We start from the raw sequence: 18488 nt of genomic DNA on the forward strand, positions 1-18488 counted from the left end.
CCAGATCTGGTCCCCAGATCTGGTCCCCAGATCTGGTCCCCAGATCTGGTCCCCAGATCTGGTCCCCAGATCTGGTCCCCAGATCTGGTCCCCAGATCTGGTCCCCAGATCTGGTCCCCAGATCTGGTCCCCAGATCTGGTCCCCAGATCTGGTCCCCAGATCTGGTCCCCAGATCTGGTCCCCAGATCTGGTCCCCAGATCTGGTCCCCAGATCTGGTCCCCAGATCTGGTCCCCAGATCTGGTCCCCAGATCTGGTCCCCAGATCTGGTCCCCAGATCTGGTCCCCAGATCTGGTCCCCAGATCTGGTCCCCAGATCTGGTCCCAGATCTGGTCCCCAGATCTGGTCCCCAGATCTGGTCCCCAGATCTGGTCCCCAGATCTGGTCCCCAGATCTGGTCCCCAGATCTGGTCCCCAGATCTGGTCCCCAGATCTGGTCCCCAGATCTGGTCCCCAGATCTGGTCCCCAGATCTGGTCCCCAGATCTGGTCCCCAGATCTGGTCCCCAGATCTGGTCCCCAGATCTGGTCCCCAGATCTGGTCCCCAGATCTGGTCCCCAGATCTGGTCCCCAGATCTGGTCCCCAGATCTGGTCCCCAGATCTGGTCCCCAGATCTGGTCCCCAGATCTGGTCCCCAGATCTGGTCCCCAGATCTGGTCCCCAGATCTGGTCCCCAGATCTGGTCCCCAGATCTGGTCCCCAGATCTGGTCCCCAGATCTGGTCCCCAGATCTGGTCCCCAGATCTGGTCCCCAGATCTGGTCCCCAGATCTGGTCCCCAGATCTGGTCCCCAGATCTGGTCCCCAGATCTGGTCCCCAGATCTGGTCCCCAGATCTGGTCCCCAGATCTGGTCCCCAGATCTGGTCCCCAGATCTGGTCCCCAGATCTGGTCCCCAGATCTGGTCCCCAGATCTGGTCCCCAGATCTGGTCCCCAGATCTGGTCCCCAGATCTGGTCCCCAGATCTGGTCCCCAGATCTGGTCCCCAGATCTGGTCCCCAGATCTGGTCCCCAGATCTGGTCCCCAGATCTGGTCCCCAGATCTGGTCCCCAGATCTGGTCCCCAGATCTGGTCCCCAGATCTGGTCCCCAGATCTGGTCCCCAGATCTGGTCCCCAGATCTGGTCCCCAGATCTGGTCCCCAGATCTGGTCCCCAGATCTGGTCCCCAGATCTGGTCCCCAGATCTGGTCCCCAGATCTGGTCCCCAGATCTGGTCCCCAGATCTGGTCCCCAGATCTGGTCCCCAGATCTGGTCCCCAGATCTGGTCCCCAGATCTGGTCCCCAGATCTGGTCCCCAGATCTGGTCCCCAGATCTGGTCCCCAGATCTGGTCCCCAGATCTGGTCCCCAGATCTGGTCCCCAGATCTGGTCCCCAGATCTGGTCCCCAGATCTGGTCCCCAGATCTGGTCCCCAGATCTGGTCCCCAGATCTGGTCCCCAGATCTGGTCCCCAGATCTGGTCCCCAGATCTGGTCCCCAGATCTGGTCCCCAGATCTGGTCCCCAGATCTGGTCCCCAGATCTGGTCCCCAGATCTGGTCCCCAGATCTGGTCCCCAGATCTGGTCCCCAGATCTGGTCCCCAGATCTGGTCCCCAGATCTGGTCCCCAGATCTGGTCCCCAGATCTGGTCCCCAGATCTGGTCCCCAGATCTGGTCCCCAGATCTGGTCCCCAGATCTGGTCCCCAGATCTGGTCCCCCAGATCTGGTCCCCAGATCTGGTCCCCAGATCTGGTCCCCAGATCTGGTCCCCAGATCTGGTCCCCAGATCTGGTCCCCAGATCTGGTCCCCAGATCTGGTCCCCAGATCTGGTCCCCAGATCTGGTCCCCAGATCTGGTCCCCAGATCTGGTCCCCAGATCTGGTCCCCAGATCTGGTCCCCAGATCTGGTCCCCAGATCTGGTCCCCAGATCTGGTCCCCAGATCTGGTCCCCAGATCTGGTCCCCAGATCTGGTCCCCAGATCTGGTCCCCAGATCTGGTCCCCAGATCTGGTCCCCAGATCTGGTCCCCAGATCTGGTCCCCAGATCTGGTCCCCAGATCTGGTCCCCAGATCTGGTCCCCAGATCTGGTCCCCAGATCTGGTCCCCAGATCTGGTCCCCAGATCTGGTCCCCAGATCTGGTCCCCAGATCTGGTCCCCAGATCTGGTCCCCAGATCTGGTCCCCAGATCTGGTCCCCAGATCTGGTCCCCAGATCTGGTCCCCAGATCTGGTCCCCAGATCTGGTCCCCAGATCTGGTCCCCAGATCTGGTCCCCAGATCTGGTCCCCAGATCTGGTCCCCAGATCTGGTCCCCAGATCTGGTCCCCAGATCTGGTCCCCAGATCTGGTCCCCAGATCTGGTCCCCAGATCTGGTCCCCAGATCTGGTCCCCAGATCTGGTCCCCAGATCTGGTCCCCAGATCTGGTCCCCAGATCTGGTCCCCAGATCTGGTCCCCAGATCTGGTCCCCAGATCTGGTCCCCAGATCTGGTCCCCAGATCTGGTCCCCAGATCTGGTCCCCAGATCTGGTCCCCAGATCTGGTCCCCAGATCTGGTCCCCAGATCTGGTCCCCAGATCTGGTCCCCAGATCTGGTCCCCAGATCTGGTCCCCAGATCTGGTCCCCAGATCTGGTCCCCAGATCTGGTCCCCAGATCTGGTCCCCAGATCTGGTCCCCAGATCTGGTCCCCAGATCTGGTCCCCAGATCTGGTCCCCAGATCTGGTCCCCAGATCTGGTCCCCAGATCTGGTCCCAGATCTGGTCCCCAGATCTGGTCCCCAGATCTGGTCCCCAGATCTGGTCCCCAGATCTGGTCCCCAGATCTGGTCCCCAGATCTGGTCCCCAGATCTGGTCCCCAGATCTGGTCCCCAGATCTGGTCCCCAGATCTGGTCCCCAGATCTGGTCCCCAGATCTGGTCCCCAGATCTGGTCCCCAGATCTGGTCCCCAGATCTGGTCCCCAGATCTGGTCCCCAGATCTGGTCCCCAGATCTGGTCCCCAGATCTGGTCCCCAGATCTGGTCCCCAGATCTGGTCCCCAGATCTGGTCCCCAGATCTGGTCCCCAGATCTGGTCCCCAGATCTGGTCCCCAGATCTGGTCCCCAGATCTGGTCCCCAGATCTGGTCCCCAGATCTGGTCCCCAGATCTGGTCCCCAGATCTGGTCCCCAGATCTGGTCCCCAGATCTGGTCCCCAGATCTGGTCCCCAGATCTGGTCCCCAGATCTGGTCCCCAGATCTGGTCCCCAGATCTGGTCCCCAGATCTGGTCCCCAGATCTGGTCCCCAGATCTGGTCCCCAGATCTGGTCCCCAGATCTGGTCCCCAGATCTGGTCCCCAGATCTGGTCCCCAGATCTGGTCCCCAGATCTGGTCCCCAGATCTGGTCCCCAGATCTGGTCCCCAGATCTGGTCCCCAGATCTGGTCCCCAGATCTGGTCCCCAGATCTGGTCCCCAGATCTGGTCCCCAGATCTGGTCCCCAGATCTGGTCCCCAGATCTGGTCCCCAGATCTGGTCCCCAGATCTGGTCCCCAGATCTGGTCCCCAGATCTGGTCCCCAGATCTGGTCCCCAGATCTGGTCCCCAGATCTGGTCCCCAGATCTGGTCCCCAGATCTGGTCCCCAGATCTGGTCCCCAGATCTGGTCCCCAGATCTGGTCCCCAGATCTGGTCCCCAGATCTGGTCCCCAGATCTGGTCCCCAGATCTGGTCCCCAGATCTGGTCCCCAGATCTGGTCCCCAGATCTGGTCCCCAGATCTGGTCCCCAGATCTGGTCCCCAGATCTGGTCCCCAGATCTGGTCCCCAGATCTGGTCCCCAGATCTGGTCCCCAGATCTGGTCCCCAGATCTGGTCCCCAGATCTGGTCCCCAGATCTGGTCCCCAGATCTGGTCCCCAGATCTGGTCCCCAGATCTGGTCCCCAGATCTGGTCCCCAGATCTGGTCCCCAGATCTGGTCCCCAGATCTGGTCCCCAGATCTGGTCCCCAGATCTGGTCCCCAGATCTGGTCCCCAGATCTGGTCCCCAGATCTGGTCCCCAGATCTGGTCCCCAGATCTGGTCCCCAGATCTGGTCCCCAGATCTGGTCCCCAGATCTGGTCCCCAGATCTGGTCCCCAGATCTGGTCCCCAGATCTGGTCCCCAGATCTGGTCCCCAGATCTGGTCCCCAGATCTGGTCCCCAGATCTGGTCCCCAGATCTGGTCCCCAGATCTGGTCCCCAGATCTGGTCCCCAGATCTGGTCCCCAGATCTGGTCCCCAGATCTGGTCCCCAGATCTGGTCCCCAGATCTGGTCCCCAGATCTGGTCCCCAGATCTGGTCCCCAGATCTGGTCCCCAGATCTGGTCCCCAGATCTGGTCCCCAGATCTGGTCCCCAGATCTGGTCCCCAGATCTGGTCCCCAGATCTGGTCCCCAGATCTGGTCCCCAGATCTGGTCCCCAGATCTGGTCCCCAGATCTGGTCCCCAGATCTGGTCCCCAGATCTGGTCCCCAGATCTGGTCCCCAGATCTGGTCCCCAGATCTGGTCCCCAGATCTGGTCCCCAGATCTGGTCCCCAGATCTGGTCCCCAGATCTGGTCCCCAGATCTGGTCCCCAGATCTGGTCCCCAGATCTGGTCCCCAGATCTGGTCCCCAGATCTGGTCCCCAGATCTGGTCCCCAGATCTGGTCCCCAGATCTGGTCCCCAGATCTGGTCCCCAGATCTGGTCCCCAGATCTGGTCCCCAGATCTGGTCCCCAGATCTGGTCCCCAGATCTGGTCCCCAGATCTGGTCCCCAGATCTGGTCCCCAGATCTGGTCCCCAGATCTGGTCCCCAGATCTGGTCCCCAGATCTGGTCCCCAGATCTGGTCCCCAGATCTGGTCCCCAGATCTGGTCCCCAGATCTGGTCCCCAGATCTGGTCCCCAGATCTGGTCCCCAGATCTGGTCCCCAGATCTGGTCCCCAGATCTGGTCCCCAGATCTGGTCCCCAGATCTGGTCCCCAGATCTGGTCCCCAGATCTGGTCCCCAGATCTGGTCCCCAGATCTGGTCCCCAGATCTGGTCCCCAGATCTGGTCCCCAGATCTGGTCCCCAGATCTGGTCCCCAGATCTGGTCCCCAGATCTGGTCCCCAGATCTGGTCCCCAGATCTGGTCCCCAGATCTGGTCCCCAGATCTGGTCCCCAGATCTGGTCCCCAGATCTGGTCCCCAGATCTGGTCCCCAGATCTGGTCCCCAGATCTGGTCCCCAGATCTGGTCCCCAGATCTGGTCCCCAGATCTGGTCCCCAGATCTGGTCCCCAGATCTGGTCCCCAGATCTGGTCCCCAGATCAACCGCGCTCTCAAGGCACTGTGACTTAGCACGCAACACATTGTTGGAAGTGTGCAGAAAGAAGTCAACAATGCGCTCCACCTGTTTTTGCCGTGACGTCTAATCTGTGCTGGTTTGCAAAGGGGTTTTGTGCCCTGGCAGCAATACCTTAAAGGAGTTTTGTGGCAATGCAATGTAGTTTGGGAAGTTGTCTTGCCCTTTTCTGCATCTGCAACCTCCTGCCTTCATTGGGAGGAGGTATTATGAAGTTTGAAGCTGCAAATCTCTTATGCAGAATATGAGCTCCACAAAGTAAAGGTAGCTGTTCGTCTTGGAGGGGCTATATCTGACTGCAAAACTCATCTTTAGGACCGAAGCAAGACACCAAGCTCTTTTTTCTCATAGGAACATGAGTTTTTTCCGCCTGGAACAAGATTCAACAGAGCCATCAACCATTTCTCCGTCTTTGAAGATGCTGAAATGGACCCTGGGTTAAAAAGAACCAGTTCCCAGCCTGTCTCCAAGAGCAGTTGCTTAGGGCTGAAATCTGAGTTTCCCTTCTGTCACGTGAAGGTCCAAAGAGACTCCTCCTCCCTTCTCAGCTGAGTTTGCTGCTGCCTAGTCTTAAGGTTTTTCAGTACTCGGTGGTGTGTGTACCTCAGACCCTCATATTCTGCGAGGGATTGCACTCCCCTTAAGTGCTGTGGGAATCCCGTTTTTCTGTCTCAAGGGGGAATGGGGTAAGGCACTTGTAAATCATTGCAGGTTGTTTTTCGTAGTCAATTGCCGTGTAAATGAAGGCCTCACAAGTACCTTCTCCTGTTTCATCTTGCCCTCCATTTGGAGTCTGGTTACTCCTAAATACTACATATGGGGTGGAATGTCCTAAGACAACTTTACTTTTTAATGTTAGCAATGGTTTTTCTTCCCCCAACTCCGCCAGTAGCTGACACGGTAGAAAGACAGGCTTTTCTCTTCCGTTGTCGTGAAGTTAGAGGCTGTGCCAGATTAAACTGTGACTGAGGCTCTGCACCGACGCAAGTCTCTCTTCCTACTTCAAATTCAGTGATGCTACCTGAGATTCTGTTAATTAGCTTTCAAGGATTCAACCCATTTGAAGCTGTTGGACAATGACAACTCTTTGAAGACATTCCTACAGGTTTATTTTCTTCATTTACGCTTGTTTGCTCTCTCCGTCCCGTCCAAAGCAGTCAGGACTGGTTTGCTTCTTTCTTCTCTGGCAACTTGCACTAGGAACCGCTGTTAGAATCAGAATGCTCATCTAAGAGCATGATGAAAAATGTTGCACTCCAAGGTGGAAACTGGAGAGGAAAATGTTCCTGTATACGTAAGAATTGTACTCAAAGAGCTGATTACACTTTTTCTTACACCTTAACGCATGCTTACACCTTTTACCTTTAAAGCTGAGAAGCAACGGGTAGTTTCTACGTTTCCCTTGGGGATAGTGTACTCTTCTGTATTTTGCTTCTACACAAACGGTTCAAAATTTTAAAGTCGTGTTGTCGGTCATACACCCAAACAACCTTGCACAGTATTACATGTTCCCCCCTCCCCTGCCAGATAGATCAAGCCCTGCAGGCAAGACCAGACAAGTAAATAATGCTAACATGTAAAACTAACTTGTAAATGCATTACTTTTTGGCAGGTTTTTTGGCACTTTGTGGGGCTTGACTGCGCTTCAGTGAGAAGAATGGCTTCTGGTGTGAACTGAAATTATAAATTATACCTCTATGCCACAATGTGTTTGTTTTTGTGTTTTTTTTTCTTCTTTGGGGGAGTTTGGGAGCAGGGGTAAAATTTCTTGTGGACGGCTGCAGGAGTTGCAAAATAATAATAAACTTTAGGTGAAGGAAAACTTCCTTCTCTATTGTGGTTGTTTCTGTTTCCTTTTCCATACAGTCTTAAAATGAAGGTCCCATTTTCTGGCCTTCGGCAGAGCGTAAGCATGCCGGAACACTTCACATTACATAGATCATATTTGTCTGCACTGAGAATATCATACCTATAGTCTGCTGCCGGCTGCAAAGTAGCCTATGCCTCAGGTACTGTTTCCTGCCTTTGTAACTTTTGTTACTACATCCTCGTAAGTCTTCAAAAGGGAAATGGAGTTACCCTGTTCAGAAAAAAACCACCACCCAGAAGAAACTTTGGTTGTTTTCAGGGCCTGAATTCTCACTGAAACCAAAGGCGGGTATAGAATCATAGATTATCCCGAGTTGGAAGGGCCCCATAAGGATCATCGAGTCCAACTCCTGGCACCACACAGGTGTACCCAAAAATTCAGACCGCGTGACCAAGTGCGCAGTCCAAATGCTTCTTAAACGCCAACAGGCTTAGTGCAGCGACTACTTCCCTGAGGAGCCTGTTCCAGTGTGCCACCACCCTCTCGGTGAAGAACCTCTTCCTGATGTCTAGCCTCAACCTCCCCTGCCTCAGGCTGACACCATTGCCGTGGGTCCTATCAGTGGTGACTGAAGAGAATAGATCGGTACCTGCCCCTCCACTCCCCCTCGCGAGGAAGCTGTAGACTGCGATGAGGCCTCCCCTCAGCCGCCTCTTTTCCAGGCTGAACAGGCCCAGTGAGCTCAGCCGCTCCTCATACGACTTCCCCTCTGGGCCCTTCGCCATCTTTGTAGCCCAATATCTTACTGACTTGAAGAAAGAGGCTTTAATCTATCCTGCTTTGTTTACTAGCAACCACCCCTCACCGAGCATGCGCTCTGAATTTCTCGGAGCCTATTACTTTCAACGGAGACGGGAGAACTTTTCACCAATCATAACTAAGATATGCTTGACTAGAGCCACTCAAGCTCCACCCAAAAGAGAGAAAATAATATAAATTGGCCTAAGAGAGAGGGGATGTTAGGGGAGATACCACCCCGAGGGAATACAACATCCTTAGGACCTCCTGACTCCTGGGACCAGTCGACGGGCTGAGACTCTCTCTCTCTCCCTCCCCCTGCACACACACCCTCCCCCCCCCCCCCCCCCCCCCCCCCCCCCCCCCATTGGGATGCCTTTGGGTGAGATTTGAACACTTGGTTATTGTTATAAATGAGGTCTCAACTCAATCTGAAGTTTGTAATATTTATAAAACAAATATTTCTAAAAGCTATAAAAGCTATAAAAGGCAAGTAAACAGCGCTGGGTGTGCGAGGAGTCTACGCTCCACCAACACTCACACACAAACATCTAACATTCTAAATATACAGAACATTGCTTTACATACTAAACGCAAGTATGCCTCTACATACGTACAATCGGGAAAGGTAGCAAGCAATCCTCTAAGTTCCGTAACTTAATAAAAATCGAGGACGCCTATACATGTGCACGATCAGAAAAGGTAACAAACAATCCTTTAAGTTCCGTGACTTAACAGTCTCCATTCTCCATTCCTTTTGAGCGATGTGTCTCACTTTAAGTTGTCAAGCAACTCGGTCTTCAGGTCTTATGTATCCCGTTCTTCCCAGATCGAAGAAAAGCGTATCCATCTCCTTGTGAAGGCCAATAGGCCTGGGTCAAAAGGCACGTTCAGGTCAGCAGGGGGCGTAAGAGCAAAAGCCTTCGATGGCTGTAACAGCAGAGGGGCCCGTGGCGTAGCAGTCGGATCAGTAAAGGAGCCCGCAGCTCCCTCACTATCTGGCAAGCCACACGTTTGTGATTGTGGCTCCACATGGCTCTTTAAGGCCTCAGAGGCTGCTCGCCAGGTGCCGATAAATCCCACTGCAACCTTGTCATTTTTAGTTGCAGAGTGCCACACCTTGACCTCAGTTTGGTCCCATATTTGAGGCTCATAAACTGTCCAACTGTTAATAAGGAGAATAAGCGGTAAGGTTACCAGGACGGTCTTTGTTCCTAAGGACGAACGATTCCCCATAACGCGCAACTGCTTACCAGCGAGAGGCAGTTGTGTGCACAGGTCCGCTTCTCTCAGCTCGAGCTTCTCTCCAGCTCCAGTGCGCCTATTTCCAGCGACTTTCTGTACGAGCTTCTCTGAGCAGTTTGCTGAGTTTGGCCGAACCTATCTTCATGAGTGCCTGTTCCTGTCCTGGTCTCCATTCTGCCAGCCTGTTGCTCTTCCCTTCTTTTTCCGGCTTCTTTATTGATGTAACTTCATCGTGTTGCCTTTTTTTTTTTTTTATCTTGAGGGCAGGCTCCCCTCTTATAGCCTTCTCTCCACAGCAGTTCTTTTCAAAACAACTTTTCATTGCTCAAACGACTTTGAATGTAAGGACAACAGCAAACACCCAGAAACATCCACGCCTTAAGTGGAGAACAAGAAACCAACCGGAGACTGCATGGAGTCTCCTGAATCACCCTTCTTTGTTCCCTCTAAACTCTTTTGTATTCCTGATGGCCTCGTCGTTAAGAGTCTAATGTTATCTCAACCACGGGGCTTTCCAACGCCCATGGCCACATTCCCAAATTTCCCCTTCTTTATTAATATCAACCATTTTCTCGACACGAATTACCACTCCATATATAACAGTTATAAATCTTTCTAGCGCATTAATTTCTAGGCTGCGCACCTGTAACACCTGTGTGTTTCGTGCATGCTAGCTTGCTTTTGCAGACAGGCACTACCGCCGGCAATCCAAAGAACCTGGTTATCTGTTGCTGTAATAAATCACGCTTGATTGCATTGTCATAGCTCTCATTAAGTGCAACTAGGGTAAGGGTGGTTATACGTTATTGGTGAATCTGTGAGCGTGATAGTTCAGTGTTCTGAATCCGAGCAGACCCCAGACGGTTAACGCGTTATTGGTGTATCCGACAGGTTCCGTACCCTGAATCCGACCGGTCCCATAACGGTTAATCAGCTACACCCCTTAATGCGACGCTAACCAAGGAGCACGAAAGAGACGCACGTCCTTGCCTCTGGAGAGGAGGTTCCTTGCGCAGCCAGTGCAAGGAACACAAAACTCAGTTGCGCCAGACTAACATGTGGTTGTATCTGAGCTTGGAGACTGCAACCCTCTTCAGACTTCCAGATCTAGAGGAACACTTTGGCTGCAGCCTAAAAGCCACGTGTACAGGAGCTCCCCCAGGCCAGCCAATCTTCTTCCCATCATCTGCCAGGAAATGTAGGCATGTAACCAAATCAAAGCCCGAACCTTCGGCCCAGTCCTTGACCGGAATAGTGAGTGACGATCCAGATCCTGGCATTCATACGTGATAGCTTATAGGCAGCGGAAGTAAACAGTGTAGTCAGAGGGCACGGGGCTAGATTTTGAAAAGTCCTGCATAAGGAAGACATCTCAGAAAAGCAGATTTAAATACCATTAATGCCAAGAAAAGTAATTCTGATTGCTATATTCTTTATCTGTCATGACTAGACAGATGAAAATCTATGAGAGCAATTTTGCCTTTAAGGTCATTTTCTTTTTTCTTTGATGTCTTTTCTTTCGTTTGTTTGTTTGTTTGTTTGTTTATCTATCTATCTATCTATCTATCTATCTATCTATTTATTTAAACCGGCTCTGGACTACTTGTCCTCACAGAATGACTAACAGAAATATGACCCTTGTGCACTTTTTGTAGTTAATTCATTAGGTCAGCTCTAACCACTAAGCCCCTTGTCAGGTTATTTCTATTAGTGACAAGGAGCAATTGAGCTTAAAAGACTGAAGCCAGGTAGATGAGCCTATTCCAGGAGGTCTCTTGGCTCCACCCTTGTGAAGTGAAACCTGCCAGGTGTGGATCATTTGACTTTTGCTATATAGGAAGCCTGAGGACTTGTGGGGAATTGCCTTCCCGGTGGGGAGTTTGAGGCTCAGGTTCTCTAGGGTGCTTTTCTGCTGTTGTGGTGAAGCGGATTCCGTGTTCCCCGGTGGGCTGCTTTTTCTTCACGTTTTCTTCCCATCTCTGAGAAATAGTTTTAGTGACTCTATGAGCTAGCTACGTTGTTGGTGCCCTCTCAGTACGGTGAGACCCTGGTGGTGCGAAGTCACTGTGAAGCAGCGTGGAAGTGACTCAAGTTCAGGAGCTGGCAGGTAAGTGTTCCTGGGTTCTACAGTTCTTTAATGTTGAGGAGTTTGAGTACTTCCTTCACCTTGTCTGTTTTCGGTGAAATTACTTCCGTGGCTTCTAAGCTCCCTTTCCAGCCCTTCCAAATATAATGATAATGAAAGCTAAAAAGAAAGCCCCACCAACACAGAAGCTCAAGTGCTTACAGGTAAGCCTGACTTTGAGGAACGTTCTTAACTATTCGTTAGGATTCGACAACAGGCAGTGTGGAAAAAGGTGCCTTAATGTGCACTCAAGTCATGCCTTGCGGTGAGTAGAAACCGATGGGGAAGGTACTGGTGGAGTTATCGTAACTTTCACTAAGTGGAAGTTGCGAGACTGTGCTGTTGCTAAAAGAAATGCCGCTTTCACAACACGTAAGTCAAAAGCAGTAGGAAGAAAGCCTCTCCTGTTCCCTACAGGCCTGCGCCTCGGCTGTGGAGAAAGATTTGGAATAGGTCCACCAGTGCGGAGAGAACATCTTCCTCCCAAGCTGTACAAAGCAGTGTCTGAGGTATTGGGGAAAGCGTCCTTCTGTGAAAGGAAGAGAGCAGAGCGGGACCAAGGCCGGTGCCCCGCTGTGGTTTCAGGAGCGTGACCATGCAGGGGATGTGAGAGTAAAGGATGGAAAATGGAAGCTGCCGATCAAGGCATGGGTACCTGAGTTGTAAACAAAAACAATGGGGGGGAAAGGGGTCCTGTGAGAATCGTGCCAGATCTGGTCCCCAGATCTGGTCCCCAGGAAAACCGCTCTCTCAAGGCACTGTGACTTAGCACGCAACACATTACTGCAAAAGTTTTGGCAGCAATTTGACTTGTCAAATTTGGCAGCAATTTGACTTGTGAAATTATCTCTATTACTCTCTATTTAATCATGCAGCAATCTAATATTTGCTAATTCATTCACAAAGTTATGTGAAATGCAACGATAATGCAACATTAATCTAAGAATATTCTTCAGCTGAGAAAGCCATCTAAAAAGAAAAGAATCAAATTGCAGAGGAGGTAATTAAGGAAAATAAAAGTCCTAAGATGTTAGTGCTTCATCAAAACAGAAGGATATCCTAGTAGTCTAACTCAGTTTTAAATGTGCTATGTACATGGAACAAAGCAAAACAAAACAAAATGGTCTGTGATTAGACTGGCTACCATAAAAGCTGGAATTCACTGAATATAGACAGACCACTGGGTACAATATATACACCAATACAGACAGGTGTATATGTACAATACAATGTACACCTGTATATGTTGTAACTTGACTGGAGAAAAGTCAGACTTGTTAGCATCACTGATAAGCAGCAGCCTTGGGCAAAGGTGAACTGAGCAGCATGTTGTTGCTTATCTCTTATACAGACTTGGTGGATGGAGATCCGCAAGCTTAGTAGGAGAGGTCACTGAAGGAGGGAGTCTCATGTTGGTGGGATGGCCCTGTTTTGGTGGCAGAACAGAATCTGGAAGGCCACAGTGCCCAAGTGAAAACTTCTGCTTCATTATGAGTAAAATGAATACTCAAGTTAACACCCCTGAATGTGATAATGGGCTTAAAGTACATGCTAAACATGTATGACTATAGTACTCAACTCTTCATCCAAATCATATTAAACATCACCCCACGGAGGGAATGGATAATAATAGGATATAAAAGAGTGTTAGGAGTTAGTAGAAAGAAAAAAGAAGAAATTTGTGTTAGGGAAAAATAAAAAATAAGTAAAAATTAAGAAGAAGAACTTGTGGGGATAAAAATAAATAAATAAATAAAATTGGAAATCTAGAAAAGGCAGTTGATGAGCTGTGCTTCTTCTCCTCCACCAAGACAGGGACCCCCTCTCAGTAAGCTCTGCACCTTCACCCTAAACACGCTACGTCCCCCCTGCCTTGTACTGCTTAAAATGTCATGCCTGGCAAAGTGAATACCATGTTACATTTGTTAGACAGAGCATCTTCTAATTTTGATACTGTTCAGCAGCACAGCTGCACCTCTGACACTGTTTCTTTTTCATACCTCCAAAGTAAGCCTGCAAAATCATAAATATTTTAGCATTCACTAGTCAGTTTATTTCTGATTCAAGAAATAACATTTCACAGTTGTAGGTGCTATCGTATCATTATTGTAGCCTCCCTTGCTCTACGCAGTGGTGCTGAGGCTGTCCCTCCAATCCTTGTTGCTCTGGGTCATCAGCAATAATTCTGATGGTGCTGCTTTTACCGGGCTCTGGAGACTTTTCTACAGCAGGACAGTGCAAGCAGCAGGGATGCTCTGGTGAACTGAGAGGTGAAACACTTGGTGACAGCAGAGCTTGACACTTTGATGAACACCAGGATGACGAAACAGAGGAAGAAGCTAAGGGAGAGGAGGTACTCTTTAGTGAGAGAGAATAGCAACCTTCCATGAGCGCAGATATAACAGTTCCACACCTCCACACACACACTGAAATTTATCATGGAACAAGTGACTTCATGACCACGGTCATAGAGCAGTAGTTTTGTGTAACTAGGCTGCTTTTTTTTTTTTTTTTTTTTTTTTTTTTCATCCTCCCAAGATCAAACCAGTCTGCTGTTTAAGTATTATAATTCTCTAAGCCTGTAGCTGAGGTATTCACATGCCAGCCTCTGGTCTCTTTCTCAGGAATCATCTCCGAGCCACTGCTCGGGGACAGGACACTGGGCTACACGAACCCAATATGACCATGATCAGCTTCTCTGGTTTGCTATTAATAATACTGTGTGGCTGAAAAGTCACTTGTTACAATCATACTTAATGTGACCACTGACCACTAAGCACTCTCACGGCACAAACTCTATAATCATAATGAAAGAATGGCAGGAGATCAGAAGCAGGAGGAAAAATGAAAGAGAAAACAACAACAACAAACAGGGAAAATAAACAAATGTAAATAAATAAACCAAGCTGTATACTCTATTTTGCTTCACATAGTTCTTTATGGTCTGTTTGGGTTTGGGGGCGGGCATTATTGGGTTTTAAATGATCATATAAGAAACATCTATATAGTGGAAAACAAAACTGTAGGAGGTGGCTGAAGAACAAAGACGTGGTATAGAGGGTGGGAAGAAACAACACAGACAGATTACATGGGGAGTATGAGGTGTGAGTATGGTTAGTTTTAGAAATGTCAATCACTCCTGGAAACCACTGAAAAATCTAAAGCTGAAGGCTTAAAAATCAGAAGTGTGCCTTTGAAAATTATCTTATACATGCACAACATCAGCATTTAGATACATGAAAGGCATGTTTTGGTTCTCCTTGGGCAACTTGAAGTTCACCTGTGTAAGGTTCAGGAAATTTCTGGATTATATCCTAAAAGCTGAAGGTGTCTGCCTGTACTCTGCAGTAGAAAAACATTGGACTAAAATACTGAAAGCTACTGCAGCCATACTGCTACCTTGAATAATACGAAAGATGTGCTGTTAAATGAGTATTCTCCATCACATGTGATTCACAAATCATTTATTTTCCTTACCCAATGCACATTCTCCCCATGTACCTTATAAGGATGTTAAAATAAGCCATTCTGGTCTTGCTGGAAAAAATTGCTTTTTCTCTTCTCCCTCTACTACCCCAACACATGCCTACACTGGTGGAACTGCACCTTCTTCCCTTGCACATCTGTTTCCATTATGTTTCTTTCTTTATGGCAGCACAGATGACTCTCACTTTAACACACTTTCCTCTTTAGATGAACGGACAACCCTGACAAGGAGAGAGTCATTTGGGACAAGCTGTAACGTGCTATCAATAGAAAAGCAAGAGCTAAATCTGGAGGCTGTTGGGGAGCCCTTGACAACACACAGCTGCTCCAAGTAACAGATGCAAGCATAGCTGAATTGACATCAACTGCTTATTAAACAAGCCATGACCAACAGATGGGAACACTGCCTTATAATGACAGCCTTCTCCAAATGTTGAATGAACTATCTGGAAAATGAGACTGGGAAACAAGTGGGTGCTAAAAATGTGAAATCCCGCTGTGGGAAATCCAGCCAATCCCCTAGGCTGCCAGGTGCCACAGCTGTTAAACACATGAACCCAATTCAACTAACTACGATTTGCTGCAGAAAAGGATAGAAAATTATAATTTTCAAAGGTCTCCCACCTACCCCGTATTGGCAGTTACTGTAATCATCAGTGTATCTGCTTCAAGTCACACCTCAATATAAATTAAAAAGAAAGTTTGGGCTCTGTTAGCTATGATTTGCTGCAACATCAGGCACTGCAATCTACTACAGTGTATACCACCTGTACTCCACTCAGAACTGTTTTCTGATCTTATTTTTTTATATTTTAACTAGATAACCACTTTGGAAAAATCAACCTGGAAACATATGAAAAGAACATTTATTTTAGGCATTAAAGAACAGAGAGGAGACTAGAAAGGCAAAGAAAATAATTTTTCAATGGAAACAAATGCATTTTCTTAAAGTGTCTATAAAAACAATCATTACAATAACCAATGAGAAAATAAAAATTTATGATCTTGTTCAATCAGATAGCTTTATTAGATTTACTAAGACGAAGATTCCTTGGCTCACTAAAAATTAGCAGGAATTTTCCAGGACTTCATTGACTCTCTTATAAACTTGCAGAAGTAGCTAACAAAATAAGAGCAGCAGGCATGCATATAAAAAACATGATGCATTAAATATAATAGTTCTGGAATAAATAAGACTAAAATACACATCCACACTTCAATGAAGCCAATATACACTAAATAACTAATACAACTACTTAAGCTTCATTCATTTCTGTTAATGTTGTTTCCCTGAGTGGGAACAATAGGAGAGGGATGTTGATTCCTCCTAACAATGAGAAATATTTTAGCACAGCACAAACCAAAGCACAGACACTCCAAAATACTCCATTAATCACTCAGTACCCACATCCCTGTGGAAATATAAGGCTTCATGGAAATAAAAGGCTTCATCAACCACCTATACGAGAACAGTGTTGCTGAATTCACATTATCTTTTTGAGCAGAAAAATCCACCTGTATATTGGGCAATTCTCATTAAAGTTCAGGAGAACTTAATTCCTCATGGAACAGTAAAGAAATGTACACGTACAGTCAGCAGAACCATTTGTAGAAAGTAGGAAGACATGCTGATTAACTCATGGAGGCATTACAAAACGCAATCCAAAGATAATTAAAACACACACATAGTTAAAAGAAATGTTTGTTATCAGGGATTCAATTGCACATTTGGTGTAGTTTACAAAGTTATATATACAAAATGCTATGAAATCATTAGCATAGTTTGAAAATGGAACAAATATCTATACCCAAAGAGGATAAATACACAATCACATATGGAGATTATATAAGGAGGTACCTGACAAAACCCTGTGATGATGACCATATAGTCTTACTTAATATCTTTACCAGCTCTTTGACTTTCCTTTTCCTAATAAGACACAGAAGGATAAGCAAATAGAAATAAATTCAAGCAAAGAAAGCCAACAATGTCCTTGGTGCCATCAGAAGAGGACAGGGAACCCTCTTCAGCATGTTCAGCCTGCACACCACCTTGAAGCCTTGACAGAATCTTGACAGCGCACCATGAGACTACTTGTTAAGGCTGGGAAGGATTAAAGTGATAGATAGGCACTGTTTTTGTTTCATCTTTCCTTCAACCTGCATGGAATCAATAACAGCATTTTGCTGATCACATCAGCATTATTTCACATTTACTCAGGATCTGCATCTCAAGATGTCCAAGAGAGAAGAGTCTGAGATAACTGAGCATTTCTAGTAAAGTAGACCTCTCTGTGGAAGCTGTGGACACTCACACAGCATCAGGGCAAGCTCAACACCTCTACTCTCATATAACTCCCAAAACACAGTGGTACTCAGTATATACAATTTGAAGACAATTATTAAAAGATGACTGTGAACATAGAAGAAAAGTCCAGAGGACCTAAATCAAGTACATTGACAACATGATAATAGAGTAACTCTATAATCCACAACTTCTGTGAGTAAATAATTAATGGGGATTAATTAATGAGCTCAGACACTAAAAGCAATTTAATCTCTAAATTATGTGCTAATTTAATGTCAGCAGTGTAACTTTAATCTAACAAATAACAAAAGGATCTCGATTTACACTCTGCTTGCTCGCAGGTACTAAGGTTGATATTACTGCATCTTCACTGATCCTACAAATGTTATGGAAATTAAGGCAGCATATGCAAAAACATGCTTTATTCAGTTCTTCCTTTTTCTGTGGAAATATGCAGAGAATGATCAGCATTAAGAACGGTTTCTAAAGGAGGTGGAAGAACCCCATCACATAGGATACACTAAAACAGGCTGGTCCAACACCCAAGAAAGATAATGCAGAACCCTTGTTCCTTTTGTAGGGATAAACTAAAGGCCTATGAGATTTGTTTAGTCACCAATATTCATGATTTTTTTTTCCAGAGTTTTTAGTTACCTTTGAATTCTTCTTCATTGCTAGGCAGTAAATGTCTTTCTCTTTGTTTTACTTCCCTCCTGGAGACAATCAAAAGATCATCTGAGTCCAACATCCTCCCCCTGGCATGTCTTTTGTCCTCTGCTCTCCTCTTCTTTTTCTGTTTTCCTCTATCTTCTTTCACAATACTTTTGCTTGCTTCGTCTCCTCCTTCATCTTCCAAAGATGAGTGTGGATATGGCTTTGGGGTCTCTTTATCTGGGCTAGAAAGTTAAAGAAGGAAATGCACTAAGCTCACCCGTCATATACTAATTTAAAACATTTTTAACATGGTATAGATTTTGCTCTCTCCCACATTTCACAGTGCTGACAAGAGAAGGATTTATACTCTTAAGCACTTGACAGGGCTGTAAGCATCTTACAGTTCCATTTCCCTTTTAGCTATAAAATAAGGAAAGAATAACCCAAAACACACATGTAGCATGCACAGTTTGTGTTTTATTTCTGAGGATACGATATACCTTGCTAACCTATTGCATACAATTATTTATCTTTAAAAATTCTGGTCAGTGTTCCTGTTAACCTTAATTCTAATACAGTTCAGCAAGAATTCATACCCTTCATATCCTTCATAGACTCCATTCCCACCCCACTCTCAAGCTTTCTAAAGTTTCCAGAATAGTTATGATGCAAAATACAGTTACAGATGTCTCCTTGACTGCACTAAAACCCAGATTATC

At 47.8% G+C, this 18488-nt stretch overlaps 1 protein-coding gene across 1 annotated transcript in view; it reads right to left on the reverse strand.

Annotated features, from left to right (window-relative positions):
• Window positions 1-13444: 13444 nt before the first annotated feature.
• VWA3B (von Willebrand factor A domain containing 3B) overlaps window positions 13445-18488 on the reverse strand; it is a 68397-nt gene continuing 63353 nt past the window's right edge. The window contains 4 exon segments of the mRNA XM_032200069.1: window positions 13445-13540; window positions 13542-13660; window positions 15065-15067; window positions 17770-18011. Coding sequence (XP_032055960.1) covers window positions 13445-13540; window positions 13542-13660; window positions 15065-15067; window positions 17770-18011 — 460 coding nt within the window.

Source organism: Aythya fuligula, chromosome 1, assembly GCF_009819795.1.
Source record: "Aythya fuligula isolate bAytFul2 chromosome 1, bAytFul2.pri, whole genome shotgun sequence".
Classification (NCBI taxonomy): Eukaryota; Metazoa; Chordata; class Aves; order Anseriformes; family Anatidae; genus Aythya; species Aythya fuligula.